This window comes from Chroicocephalus ridibundus, chromosome 2 (assembly GCF_963924245.1).
Source record: "Chroicocephalus ridibundus chromosome 2, bChrRid1.1, whole genome shotgun sequence".
In the NCBI taxonomy this organism is placed as follows: Eukaryota; Metazoa; Chordata; class Aves; order Charadriiformes; family Laridae; genus Chroicocephalus; species Chroicocephalus ridibundus.
Genome location: NC_086285.1, coordinates 349012 through 363520, shown reverse-complemented (window position 1 = coordinate 363520; position 14509 = coordinate 349012). Strand labels below are relative to the sequence as shown.

Below are 14509 nucleotides of genomic sequence, written 5' to 3'. Positions count from 1 at the left end.
CGCCATGTGCTGGGGACGGTGGACAGCTGGCATCGGTGGTGGTGCGCAGCCCGAGCCCTGCCTCGCGCTCCGTGCGCTGCCCTTTGGCTGCCCGTGGGCACGGCGGGCAGGGAGTTGCGGTGGCAGCACCGCACGCTCTGACCGTGTGCCGGCCCAGCGTGGCCGGGGGAGCAGCGGCGGTTCTGCGGTGAGGAAGGGGAGGCTGAGCCAGAGCAAGGGAGCCCTGAGCTGGACCTGACTTGGCTGCCCGGAGCCCTGCTGCTGACTGCAGGAGCGCTGGTCCTGGCAGCATTTCCGTGGCCTTTGGTTTCTGAACCTTTGGGTTGCTTTTTCCAGGATTTCCCTTCACTCTGCAGGGTGAGCTGCTTGCTTTACCTGCTCCTGTGTCTCTCTGCATTGCCAACCAGGGCTGGCCTTGCCCAGTCTGCTGGAGGTTGCAGCGTTTTGGTGTAATTACCAAGTCGCTCCTTGCTGCAGGCAGAGCAGTGCTGTTGCCGTGCTGAACAGGTAGGGAGCTGAGACGGACGAAGGTCTAGGTCTGCACAACAAAGCTTGCACGTCACTCCTATGCTTCTCGAGAAGTAGGTGCCAAACTACTTGCCCGGCTCAGGACCTAAGTGAAGTGACCAGTTTGCGCAGCAGCAGCTCGTCAGGAGAGCCGGGGGCAAACCGTCACCCTGCGGGACGTGGGTCCCTGCCCGGGCGCGGGACCGGCACCTCCCGAGGCCAGAGCTGCAGGGGGTGATTCCGCAGAGGAGATCCTGGCAGCCTTTTTCCAGGAACGTGTACCGACACCAGGGGAAGCGGTGTTGTGTCAGAAGGGTGGGCACAAGTTTATGCAAACGGTTCTGCCTCCCTGGGCTCTGAGCTGCGCCACGCTGGAGCTGCTGGCCCTGGGGCAAGGCTCAGGCCACAGAGCACCGCTGTGACCCGTCTCCTGAGATACCGTGCCACGCTGCAGTTGCTGCCCTCCTGCTGCTTGAATTAAACAGTTGTGCTACAGCATCTTCAGAAGGCACGGAGCTTTGTTCCTAGAGGAGGAAACAGGCCGATGTCCACGTGCAAGTTCTGGGGGATGGCGTTGGTGTAAACATGCAGCATGATAGATGCAGCATAACGTCAGCGTGCTGCAGTTCCCCACTGTCCCTTTGCCGGGTCGTCCCTCCAGGAGGAGCGATGACTCGGTACCACCATGTGAAAAAGAGCAAAGACTCTCAGGAGCTGTAACTCCGTATCACAAGGATTTGGGATAGGTGATGATTTCGCTGCTCTCTGATATGGACCTGCCCTTTCTGGAAGATCGTGGAGATCTCATTGAAGGGCAGCGAGAGAGCAGGGCTGTTAGCCAGTTTTACTCTTACATGGTCTGGTGTTCCTGCCCAGCCATAAAAGAGCAGAGAAGCCAGTCAGTTTGGCACTGTGGAGTGTCAGGACATGCAGGGTCTTCTGCCCAGGTGCTTGGCCAGGTTCAGACTCCTTTGGTTCCCTCAGCATGTGCCCTGCTGGGCTGGTGGCAGCAAACGCTGTGTTTGGGGTGCTGCAGCCACCGGTACATAACCCTGGGAGCAGTTTGGTTCCTCTGCTTGAAGAGCAAGGCTGGTGCATGCTTAAATTACCTGAAGGTAGTTGAAGTTGGTGGGCGATGTGGGGTGGCTCTGCAGGCACCCTGCAGAGTCCGTCCGTGATACCCGTGGTGACTGTGGCCGGTGCACGGTCTCTCCTGGGCGCTGCGGGAAGAGGACTGGCGCGGGGGACTGCTGGCAGCCCTGTTTGGCGCTTGGCGCGTTGGGTTTCTGCCCAGAGCCAAGTCTGGTGTCGGGGAAGGCTGACCACCAAGTCTGGGCTGGGTGTTGCAGAAAGGAGAAGCGTCGGGTGGGGACTTCACTTGGCTGAGAAGGGATGTGTGCCGCCGCGGAGGTGTGGTGGCTGCCTGTCACTTGTCACCACCTTCTCCAGCGCAGTTGAGAACACCACCTCTGGGTGACCTGCTCTGTCTCCCTTGCGCCCCACACACACCTGGGAGGGGTGGAAATGCCCAGTGGTACAGGTGAGACCACGGACGTTGGGGCCCCTCTACACCTCGGAGGGCACCTCCCTTCCCTCCAGTGCCTCTGCTGGGGCTGCTCGGCACTGGGGACTCGGGGGGCCTTTGCTGCAGTGCCCTTCTGGTGATACGTAGGTTTGGATGGTCTTGCAAGGTTGGAAGAGTGTCTTCATAGCTGGACGCTTGTCTCTGAGAAGTGGGTTAATTAGGCCGGGAGACTAAGCTTCCCAGCTGTTCGTTACTAGGGATGAACTCCTAATTGCACATGTACCAGATTCTTTCTGGGAAGGCGGTACTGAAGGCGGAGGCAGCCCAGGGGTCCCCAGGTCCCTGGCCCAGCTCGGTTTGGGCCATGCACGCCAGTAGGGCCCAAGGCGGGTGACTCCTCCTCCTTGGGAGCTGGGATCATGCTGGGAGCTTAGATTACATTTAAATTGCCATTTGCATTTTCCAATCAATACGCGACTTTACAATTAAGTTTGGTGTTAAAATTCTTAGCAAAAAGTGAGTGGAAGGGAGATTTGTGGAGTAAACGAGTCCTTTGGGGGCCATCGCTGCTCCCTGCTTCATTACGCTGCATATTGCTGCTGCTGCTTTTACTGTGCACCACCACAATCCAAACACAGCACAGACACGCTCGCGCTGGCCGACAAAATGCCGGGAAAGAAAGGAAAAGTGGGGAGAGGAAGAGAGTTGGGCTCTCTTGCCTTTCGCCTCTGGCACCTTCTTTCCCTCCTGCAGGACTTCCACCCTCAGGGAGAAACTTGTGGAAGAGTTATTTCTTATAAATCTTTCCAGGAGAAGCAGAGGGAGCTTGAGGTGCGTCAGCGCCGCTGCAGGGGTCTCGGCAGAGCCGAGGAGCCGGGGCAGGAGAGAACACGCGCAGGAGCGGGCCCAGGACGTGCGTGCAGGGATGAGTCCAGCTGCAGGGATGCACCCGCCTCCGGCCCGTTCTCCGGCGTTTTCACCTGACTTTCTCCTCCTTAACTGCCGGTTCCCAGCTCTGGCTGAGCTGCTGGGGGGGCTTTCCTCTGGGAAAAGCAGTTCTCTGGGTGCTGCCGGGCCAAACCGCCACATTCTGCCCTCAGGAGAGAAGAAGTTGGGCTACGGAGTTGTGACCTTGATGCGTTCAGTTAAAACCTGGAATCCTCTCGGCTTCTGTCCCCTGCCTCTTAATCTCCAATACAGCAGCGAACAGCAAGTCTAGCTGAGCTCTATCCCTCATTCAGCGGTTTCTTGCAAATGTGTGGCCTTAAGGGCCCCTTCCCCTCCCCCTCATTTTATTAGATGTTTGCTTAGATTCTGTAATTCCTCCCAGTTTTGGACTCTTGTGCCTTCTGGCTTGAAAAAATGGGATGCCAGTGCTCGATTCTCTGTTTCCAGGTCTGGTTTTGCTTGTGTTTCAATTTGCCAAGTTCCAGATTTGTAGCTGAACTAACTGCAGCTGAACTCTTCTCTGCAGACAGCACATTTTTGGGGGCTTGGTAGAAGGTGCAGCAGCCTGGAAGTGTTGGAGGAGGTATTTTAGCAGCACCAGGGTGTATGTATCAAGTCGAAGACACGTGAAGGGGAGGAGAGGCAGCGGAGTTGTTGGTTTGCAGTACGTATTGGCAGGTCAGACTGTAGCTGAGCCAGGTTTATGGCCAGGAGTGATCATTATGCCCAGAAACCAGAGGATTTCACCCAGTGAATAAGTCAGATTTATAACTTCAGCCTGGTCTGGAGCAGATTTGCTTGAAAAATATCAAACAAATGTTCTCAAATACAGAGAATCCACCATTTATCTAGGTGAGCTGGTGTAATGTTAAACTGTCTTTGTACGTGAGGAGGAACAACCGTTCTCACACGCGGTGTGGGAAGCGCGTGGCCCCGCGGTGCTGCTGGAGAGGGTGGTTTTGTGTAGGTCGGAACCAGAGCAGAGCCCGCCATGTCCTGGCGTTGAGCAGACGTAGGTGCCGCTCGCTGCCTGCGAGAGGATGGCTTGCCAGGCGGCAGGAGCTGCCTCGCCTCGGTGGGCTGCCGTGTCCCGGTCAGGACAGTGTTCCCCAGGAGCGCTGGGACAGCCGGAGACTCCCTGGGGCGAGCGGGTTGATGCTCTCAGAAGCAGGTTCTGCAATGTGGGAGCAACAGATTTGGGTCTGCGAGTCCCGAGGAGAGAAGAGGGCGCGGAGGTGTAACCGCAGGCAGAGACAACGCTCGAGGCTGCTGCAGAGGGCTGGGACCGCCCCGAGTGGTGGCTGCCACCGCGCAAGTCCACGCTGCCATTTCACCCAGGAGGTGCAGGACACCTGCGGGGACGGTCTCTGGTGGGGGGAGCGTGGTAACGACCGCTCACTGCGGTGGTTCACGTTTCCATGTTACCCTCCAGTTTTTTGTGGGTTTGTGTTTGCTTCGAGCTCGTTTGGGGAAGACATTGATTAAATAGTGTGAATCAAATGCAGATCGGCTGGAGCTCTCTACAAATACTTCTGTTGGACGTGGATTTGACGTTTATGGTTACACTTGTTCTCATTTATGATGATGTTTTGAGACCTTTCACTTGACCAGTTTTTGCTCCGTACATTGGTGGCTTTATGGATTTTGTACAGTTGGTTTTTAATGGTGTGTGCCGCTCAGTTAAAATCCTGACAGAAAACTAAAATCGCTGTGTCAGCCACTGTCACTGCTGTCAGGTATTGCCGTTGTCACAGTTACCACTGTCAGGTATTGCCATCTTACCAAAAGTCGGATCAAACTTCTCTGATGGCCTGTTTCTGCATTGGGTGGCCTTAGTTATGCTGCCGTCCTCTCTGCTGATCACTCCTTGCCGTGGCTTTTCCACAGTTTTGCCCAGTCTCCGGCTAAGTGGCCGTAATTACAAGGGTCGTTGCTTTTCCCCTTGCAGATCCTGGCAAAGCATGAGCTTCCCGGCCGCTGCCATGTTCCAAGGCATGCTAAAAGCGGCTTTTAACCTTTTAACCGCTGCTGAGTGGGATCTGCAGCTAATTCTCTCAGAGCTCTTGACGGCGAGGGATCGGATCCTGCCACCAACGCGGCTCAGGTTTTGCCGCTCTGTTTTAACTTTCTCTCCCTTGCACGAGCAGGAGGCGTTTCCTTTTCACACTGTTTGCTTCCCAAGTACTGCACACAAGCGGCCGTGGAGCACTGCTGCCTTTTCTGCATCATTTATTGCCGATTTCATGGTGGTGTCTGGCAGCGTTGTTACCCCAGCATGTGCCAAGCCCTACAACTTTTTGTTGTGTTCCTCCATCGTGCGGGCGCAGCAGCCGCAGTCTCTAGGCAGTGGGACGGGGCCCCCAAATATGCCGAGGCTGGCAGGACAGAGACTTTCTGTCCAGGTTTTTGAGGAGGTGCTGGCCTGGGGCCCAGATTTTTGCCACGTTAGGAACAGCCCGTCTGGATGTCTGTCCATACGGGGCTCTCGGAGGGTCCGGGCCCGACAGTTGGTAGATCCAGCTTTTTCCCAGGCTCTGTTATTCATTCGTACTTTTGTCCCCCTGCGCTGTCTTTTCCTCCCTGCCGGCAGAATACTTGATGTTCTCTCCCCTGTCCCCGCTCCAGAGCCCTTGCGCCCGGCTTCGCGCCCTGGCTGCCTCCTCCCTCTCCGCCTCTGGCCTTACCTGGTGCGGGATGAGCTGCTGCTGGCAGCAGATTTCCTGGGGAGGTGGAACGGGGCGGGTTTGGAGGGTCCAAGCTCTGAGCATTGGCTGAGATCAGTGGAATTTAGTTCTGGGTCAGGCTGGTGGGAAGAGCCACCTCAGGGCACGTCAGCGCCGTCGTTTTCAGGCCTAGGAGTGTGCTGTGCCCAAAGACCACAGGATGCGTCTCCTGTAAAATCCTGATGGGAAAAGGGGGTGAACTGACCCCTCAACTGCCCAGGACCTGCTCTACCTCCTGGAATGTGTCCCAGCTCCATTTGTTTGGCATCTCTAAGAAAGAATGGCAAGCAGTCCAGAGAACATGCATTCCTTGTGAGACCTGTATTGTGGAGTGCTCTTCCATTGATTGGCCCCTGCCTGTCCCAAATTGTCCTTGCCTTGACCGTCCCTCTGGCTGTGCTTTAGGTGATGGAAGAAGGTCTGGGAGCACTGTGGTAACAGAGCAAGCAGTGTGGTTGCTGGTGAGGTTGGCTTCTGCCTTGTGTTGGCACCGTCCTGCAGCTCAAGAAGGGTTTCCCAGAGGGAGTGATTTGGGACTGCAGAGTATGTGACAGGTCCCTCAGGGGATCCGGGCATCAGTACTGGCATGTGGAGACCCTCGTCTCTGACAACAGGGGGGTGGGCTGTCTGTGGAGACAGGCTGGGGGTGGTGAGGAAAAGGGGTGCAGCCCTTTTCCTGCCAGTCCCAGGGAAAATGCTGTTGGGAAGACTAACCTAGAGGATGATTTCTTGAGTCCTGATCTTTGTGTCCCTTCAAAGACCAGTCTCCTACAAGAGGCAATGCTGTAGCCGAGCGGGAGGTGCCTGGGCCAAGCAAGGTCTGAGTCTCTTGACACTTCTTTTTTAGGGCATTCTCCTCAAACGCAGTGGCAAGTCTCTCAACAAAGAGTGGAAGAAGAAGTACGTGACGCTGTGTGACAACGGAGTCCTCACCTACCATCCCAGCCTGCACGTAAGTACTGCGCTGGGTTGGGCAGAGGAGCAGGTGGGACGGAGTGGTGTCCTCCTCCATGCTGTGGCTGCAGGTCCTCTCGCGGGTGCCACAGTCGCAGAGAGTTGCCTGGGAAGGGTTTGGCAGCGGATGAAAGCCCCGGTCTCTGCCCTGCGCAGGAGGTTCAGCACCAACCCTCGACAGGGCAGGTGGATTCAGAGCTGGTTTTTACCAGTCTGGAGAAAACCTCTTCCCTCTCGTGAAGGCTGTCTCTGCAGTGCCAGGCTGGGTGGAAAAAGCTGATAGGAGCACGCTCTGCACAGAATTATGCTAAGCAAATGCATCTTTCTTTTTTCTGTGTCCCTTGCTCCGTCCATTAAAGCAGGGGTTGCTGCCTCCCTGCATCTGGGGTGAGGAGCAGGCGGAGAACTCCTTGCAGCCACGGCTGATGGTGCCATTTGGGTGTGGAATAATTTTCCTGGCTGCTAGGTATTGGGTAATGGAGATGAGGTGCCTGTGCAGAGCCTGCCGAGCTGAGCTGTCACTCGATGCATCTCTGATCCTCTTCACTGCTTGGCTCAGGCGCGCAGCTGCCTCCCCATCCATCTCTGTCGCCTCCCCACTGTGGGGCTAATGACTTCTTCCCCATTCCCTCTTGAGCACAGTTTGCTGCTGAGACAGTGAGCCACGGACAGACACACCTGTGACACCGAGGCCACAGCACCCTCTGCAGAGAGGACGTGCTGCAGCAGGACAGAGGGACGGGGAGCGCGGGGTAGAGCTTGGGCATAGGGCGGTTTCCGGGGGCTGGAGCACTCTAAAGGGAGAAAAGCCAGGCATCGCAGCTCCTCTGCCTCCTGACTGCTCCTGGGCCCTCCATTTGTCCCCGGTCTCCTCAGACACATGGGTGCTGGAGTGCCCCGAGCCTTGGAGTCGTTCTCCTCATCTCTAACCCTGCCTCTCTAGCTCATGGGCTTGCGATGCTCAGTCGTCCGGCTCCCGAGCCACTGAGCCCTTTAACCCTCCTGTCCTTACACTGGAAAACCAGTCATTGCGTTTCCTTCCCTTAATTTGTTGGAGCTTTGAGAACAGGTTTTTTTCTTTTAGTCTTTGATCCCTGTACCATACTGTCTGGTTCTGCAGTTCCCTGACTTTGTAACCCCATTTTTTGGTCTTTATAGAACCAAACTGTGAGGGAATGGCTGCCGCCTGCTCTGCGTGTGGGACACACGCGTGTGTGTTTATCCCATTTCCATCGGAGACATCAATAGGCCGTTATTACAATCAGCTGTAGAGACAGAGTAATTTCCGGGATGTTGTTTAGCCGCTCTCAGGTGATGCTGTTACACACTAGGTTTCTCTTCTTTTTACACCATTTCTTCCTCAGGGGGTGATCTAGATTGATGTCACTTGCTTTCCTTACCGCACTTCTTCAGCGTTTCATTTCATTACTGCGTTGCCCCAAGCAAAAATCTGGTTTGCTTCCACCTGGTGCTCCTGGTGATCCACAACCCGTTGCTAAGAAAGGTACAAGATGGGCCTCTCCTCCCCTAGGTTTCACTGAAAGCTTTGAACTTTGCACCCAAGATAGGTGTTGCATTGCCCTGTATGTTTACCTAGAGCAAAGACTAATTACGCGTAGGCCACAGAACGCACAGCTGCTTGCTGCCCAGCTCTGACTTCTGCGAGGATGGAGGGGTCCACGTGCTCCCTCCGTGGCATTGCCTCCCTCCCATTGGGGAAGAGAGCCATGACACCTGCCATCGTGTTCCATTTTTTACTGCGATGCTGACACAGGCTCTGGGGAGCTGTGTGCTGTTCTGATTAGCAAACGGCCCTCTGCCTTGCTTCGCCTTCCCTCTGGGTATCTGGTTTATGACCTGCTTGGAGGGGACAGATGCAGGAAGGAAGTCTGAAGGAAGAGGTGGTCCCGACAAGGATGTCCCATTATATCCTCTCCTCCTCATCTTCTAGAGTCAACCAGTAGACCATAGAATCACAGACTGGTTCGGGTTGGAAGGACCTTAAAGCCCACCCAGTGCCACCCCCTGCCCTGGACAGGGACACCTCCCACCAGCCCAGGTTGCTCCAAGCCCCGTCCAACCTGGCCTTGAACCCCTCCAGGGATGGGGCAGCCACAGCTTCTCTGGGCAACCTGGGCCAGGGGCTCACCCCCCTCACAGCCAACAATTTCTGCCTCACATCTCATCTCAATCTCCCCTCTGTCAGTGGAAAACCCTTCCCCCTCGTCCCATGGCTCCCCTCCCTGCTCCAGAGTCCCTCCCCAGCTTTCCTGGAGCCCCTTGAGGGACTGGAAGGGGCTGGAAGGTCTCCGCGGAGCCTTCTCTTCTCCAGGCTGAACCCCCCCAGCTCTCTCAGCCTGTCCCCACAGCAGAGGGGCTCCAGCCCTCCCAGCAGCTCCGGGGCCTCCTCTGGCCCCGCTCCAGCAGCTCCATGTGCTTAAGTTGGGTGCTTCAGAGCTGGACACAGTACTCCAGGTGGGGTCTCCCCGGAGCGGAGCAGAAGGGCAAGTAGATGCTGCAGCACATTTGTCACCAGGTTTGTCTCCAGTGGCATGAAGCAAGTTCCCATGTCCTTTCACAGGATGACACATGCAAAGCACGTTAGGGTTGAGCTGCCTTTGTTCCTGAGGAAGGGCACGTGCTTCCTTGTCGTTTCCATTTGTGGCAGCAGCTCTCACCCAGCAGGCACGTTGTGGGGTGAGCTGCTGGCAAGAACAAGTGTGCAGGATCCTCAGTCAAGGAGACGCTGGGCATCCTGAAGTTCCTTCCTCAAGATGTGAAGTCCCATCTTCACCCCCGCCTTGCTCAGGGTGAGCCTGTACAGGATGTTCAAGCCCCAGAGCATTTTTGTGCTGCTTTTGTGTTCTCAGTGGCTTTTCCTTGGCGTGATTCAGGGAAATTCCTGCCTAGACCTCTCTTGCGTCTCTGTTGTGTTCTCTCCCTGTCCCTCTTGGGACGGGTGTAGGTTCGCCAGGCATCAGCAGCCCTGCCTTTCTTCTTCTTCTTCCTCCGCTAGCCGTATCTGCCCCAGATGTGTTTGTGCCCTGCGTCATTCTGGCTGGGTCATGCTTCTGGTTGGTGGGGCTATTCGTCTGCTTTTGGGTGTTTTATCACTCAACCTGTTTCTGGATCTGTATCTTGATCTGATCTGTATCCAGCCCCTCCTTGAAGTTTTCTCACTGGGAGTGAGGCTTAAACCGTGGGTTTGCAGTCACGGGCTGACAGAGCGCGCTCCGGCGGGCTGGGTCCAGCCCTGAAATCGAGTGTTCTGGGACTCCTCGATGGACGCGTGGCTGCCTTGACTACCAGCCTGGACCTGTGCCTGGGTCCTACAGAGCTGTGCGTTCCTGCCCGCATGCCCCCTCTCTGGGACGGTCCGTGGTGTCAGGACTTTGCAAACGGGACACGTGGCGTGGGAGCAGTGGGCAGCAGCTCTCGCTGAAGGCAGGAGTGCCTGCGGGCCTGATCCCTGGCTTCAGCACGGCTTTCCTTGTTGCATCTGTATTTTTCTTACCTTTCCGGCAGTGTGTTCAGTGAGAGGAAAAGAACAAGTTCTATGAAGAGACCGGTGCGGTCTCCTATCACTTTCCCAAAGCCTTGGAGAGTAAATGCTTCTGCCCGTGAGGAAGGCGTATGTGGTTCAGCCCAGCTTCACTGGCCAGGCTGTGCTGTGCTGCGCAGAGCTGGAGAGAAAGCATCTCCCATTTTGCAGCCAGTGGAGCCATTCACACAATCACCTTCTGTTAATTCTATCTGCAACATCAATTAAATTGTTTGTAGAAACTAATTGAATGTGGCTTAATCACACATCTTAATAGCTTTCCACGCTTTGAACTCGTTGTTAATTCCAGTAATAAAATGAAATGAGAGAACTGGCTGGGTAATTAGCGAGGAGGCTTGGGAAGAAATTGCGGTTTTATAGCATGTAATAAAAGCAGTGCGCTGGTGACCGCTCTCTCCGTCAGGCAGCCGGCTACTGCAGCAGTTGTGCTGAGTTAGGGAAAATCCTCCAGCCCCTCTGAGGTTCCCTGCCCAAGGGTGCCACCGGGCTCCCACCCAACCGGGAACAGCCTGGGGCACTGTTTGGTTGGGCTGGTTATCTAGGAATTGCCCGGGGCACCACGGGGCGTGCGCCTGTCGTTGGAGGTCAAGTCACCCAGGAGCTGGAGGCAGAGAAGGGTGTGCTGCCACACCGCCCATCTCCTGGCGTTGCTGCGAGGACTGGGTGACTGAACGGAGGTCTGTGGAAAGAGAATTCCAGCCAAGGAGTTGAGGTGCTGCCGAGAGGTTGCAACCCTTGCAGGTGGTCACCTGAGACCACAGAGCACTGGCCCATACAGCCCCCATCCTCCTGCTTCTTGGAGCCAAGGGCTGGGAGAATGGTTGCTCTTAAACTGATCTTGTTCATGTCTTTATCTTCTTGGATTTGGAAGCAGACAGGGACCAGCTCTGAGTTAATCTTTTTGGTGACCTCCTTGTGAACTGGAGCAAGCCCAAGCCGGTTGCCAGTTGCAGCGCACATCCCCAGTGCAGAGAGCCAGGGGAACGCACCACCTCCTGATTCCTCCCAGAGACTCCGGCTCAGCTTCCAGTCCCTGCTCCCGTGAGGTCTGCCCGAGAGCCGGGCAGGGCGGTTCCGCTCTGTGCATCTCCCTGGAGATCGCGTTGGTCAGGTCTGCCTGGGACATGAGCCCGAGGAAGAGCCAGCGACGTCGGAGAGGGCTGGGGAGAGCTGCAGTGCCCTGTGGAGCAGCGAAGGGGTGGGAGACATGGGCCAGGACACAGCTCCCAGGAGAGGCTGCAGGTCCGCGTCGTTATTTTGACCAGAAGGCGAGATGCTCTGAGGAGGCAGCACAGAATGATATTAACAGTCCGCACGTGGAGTTTTTGATCGTACAATACGCGGTGTACCCACAGGAACGGTGGAAGCACCAGGTTTTGAATAACTGAAAGCTGTGCAGGTGAATGTACAAGGCAGTTATCCTGAGTTGTGTTGGTTTGGGCTTGAATTATCCTAGCTGTGGCCCAAGAGGGAACTTCCAGGTATCCCATTGCTTACACTATATTATATTATTAGCTGTCATAGCTGAGTGCTGTGATTAAAAAGACAAGAAATGACAGGGCAGAAGAACTGCCTGCCACCTCTGTGCTCTTTTGCTCCATCTAATCTCTGATCCCCAGCCAGACTTCCACAAACGGGCTTGTCGTGGCATCTGACTGCCCGTGGCAACATCCCGATGTTACTCGTATCAGAGCTGACTAGTTCTGAAAGCGAGACCTGGCACTTCTCCGGCGCCCGTTCTAATGCACCAGCTAGTCATGGCAGTGAGGCAGGTCAGAGTCAGGGCTTTGCCCCGTGTGTCAGAAAAGGGCTGGCTGTGGACGCTGGGGAAGTCGTAGGGTCTTTCACCTCTAGCCCACCTGGCTTGAGACTTCAGTGTAGTGCAAGAGAAAGCGGCATGTGATGAGCTGCCAAGTCAGCTCCAAGTCACTGGCTGACCATCTGTCTGTGGGCCGGTTACCGCGTGGATGAATGGACCCGGGTTTTAGTTTTGATTCCATGGGTGAGAGGGGAGCTGAGAGCAGTGGGCCAGGGCAGGGCTGGTTTTGAACCTTTTTGCCTCTCCGCTGTAGGATTACATGCAGAACGTCCACGGGAAGGAAATCGATCTGCTGAGAACTACAGTGAAGGTACCGGGCAAGCGGCTACCCAGGGCAACAACGGCAGCGGCGCCCAGCGCTAGCCCCAAAGCCAATGGGCTTGCCAAGGAGCGGAGCAGCACGCAGCTGACGGGAGGCACAGGTAAGAGCTGGCGTGGGTGTCGAAGAGCTGGTGGCCGTCCTTGCCCCGGGGCATCAGCAGTGCCTTGCTTTGCTGAGCTGGAAGCAAAAGCTGTTCTGGAGTTTCTTGCTTTCACCACTCTTTGCGAGTGCCTTCGGTGGGTGCCGGCGTTTCTGTACGGGTCTCAGGGAAGCTCCTGTTGGGGTTTTATGCTGGTTAGTGTCCAGGATAGAAGAAAGAGTAAAAGGGCTTTTACTTAGTGGCGTGACCTCTCTGAGGGGAAACAGTCGAGTCTGATGAGTTGTGTGTGGGGGAAGCTGTTGCTCCCTAAAACAAAGGAAATCTCAACCAGGGATGTCTCTCGATGCCTGGCAAGTTCTGTTCTGTTTCTTTCCTTTTTCATCGCCCTCTTTTTCCTTCTCACTTTCCCCTGGAGAAATAGTAATGTGAGGGGCTTGTTTTGTAATTATTATTCTTCTTCTGTGTGCCCATTCAGGAGGCACAGCTGCCACAGAGAGTGGTGAGAGGAGGTGAGGTTGGGAGGCTCTCTGGTTTCTCGTGGAGCCCATGCCACACTGCTTCTCCTGCCGCAGGAGGTGTCTCACCCTTAGAGCGTCCCTGCCCGAGGTTCCCAGGGCATTGATGTGCCTCTGCTTTGTCCTAGGGGTTGGCATCCTTGGCCAGGGTGGACAGTTTCCGTACACATTCTTCACAGCCAGCTGTTGGCAGTGGTCTAGTACAGCAGGGTGCGGGTCCCTCTCCACTCTTTGGGATAACAAGGGAGCGCTGCTAATGCTGCTGGTAACAGAAACCCTTCATAATCTGGTATTGCACACTGTGCAACGGAGAATGAACTTGGGTGACCACATCCAATTGATGAGGAGTTGGTTGGATGGTCACATCCAGAGGATAGTGCTCAATGGCTCAATGTCCAGATGGAGATCGGTGACAAGCGGTGTCCCTCAGGGGTCAAGTACTGGGACCAGTACTGTTTGATATCTTCATTAATGACAAGGACAGTGGGATCATGTGCACTCTAAGCAAGTTTGCGGTTGACACCAAGCTGAGTGGTGTGGTGACATGCCTGAGGGAGGGGATGCCATCCAGAGGGACCTGGACAGGATTGAAAAGTGCATCTGTGTGAACCTCATGGGGTTCAACAAGGCCAAGTGCAGGGTCTTGCACCGCGGTCGGGGCAACCCCCAGTGCCATCCCCACCCCAGGCTGGGGATGGAGGGATGGAGAGCAGCCCTGAGAGAAGGGCTTGGGGGTGCTGGGGGGCGAAAAGCTGACCATGGGCCAGCACCATGCGCTGGCAGCCCAAAAACCCCCCACAGCCTGGGCTGCATCCCCTGCAGCGTGGGCAGCAGGGCCAGGGGGGGATTCTGCCCCTCTGCTCCGCTCTGTGAGACCCCCCTGCAGTGCTGCCTCCAGCGCTGGGGCCTCAGCACAGGAGAGACACGGAGCTGTTGGAGCGGGGCCAGAGGAGGCCCCGGAGCTGCTGGGAGGGCTGGAGCCCCTCTGCTGTGGGGACAGGCTGGGAGAGCTGGGGGGGTTCAGCCTGGAGAAGAGAAGGCTCCGGGGAGACCTTATTGCGGCCTTTCAGTACCTAAAGGGCGCCTGCAGGAAAGATGGGGACAGAGTTTTTAGCAGGGCCTGTTACAGTAGGACAAGGGGTAATGGTTTTAAACTAAAAGAGGGAAGATTTAGACTAGATATAAGGGAGAAATATTTTAGACTGAGGGTGGTGAGACTTTGCCGCAGGTTGCCTAGAGAGGTGGTGGCTGCCCCATCCCTGGAAACATTCCAGGCCAGGGTGGATGGGGCTCTGAGCAACCTGGTCTAGTTGAAGATGTCCCTCATCATGGCAGGGGTCGGACTAGATGGCCTTTAAAGGTCCCTTCCGACCCAAACCAGTCTATGATTGTGTCCTCGTTTCTGTTCGGTCCTGCTCCGCACCCCGGTTGTGTCCCGAGGGTGGTGGTGTGTTGTTGGCGCTGTGCTTCATGGCTTTCTGGAGCTGAGGACTCGTGAGATGGGGTGCAGCTGGAGTGAACGCTGGGAGCTGGC

The 14509-nt window shown here is 55.9% G+C and overlaps 1 protein-coding gene across 2 annotated transcripts in view; it reads left to right on the top strand.

Annotated features, from left to right (window-relative positions):
* Window positions 1–14509, top strand: part of AGAP3 (ArfGAP with GTPase domain, ankyrin repeat and PH domain 3) — a 158191-nt gene that overhangs the window by 95237 nt on the left and 48445 nt on the right. For both annotated transcript variants that reach the window (XM_063324143.1, XM_063324144.1), the window contains exons 10-11: window positions 6551–6655; window positions 12292–12460. In XM_063324143.1, coding sequence (XP_063180213.1) covers window positions 6551–6655; window positions 12292–12460 — 274 coding nt within the window. The remainder of the gene's footprint in view (window positions 1–6550; window positions 6656–12291; window positions 12461–14509) is intronic.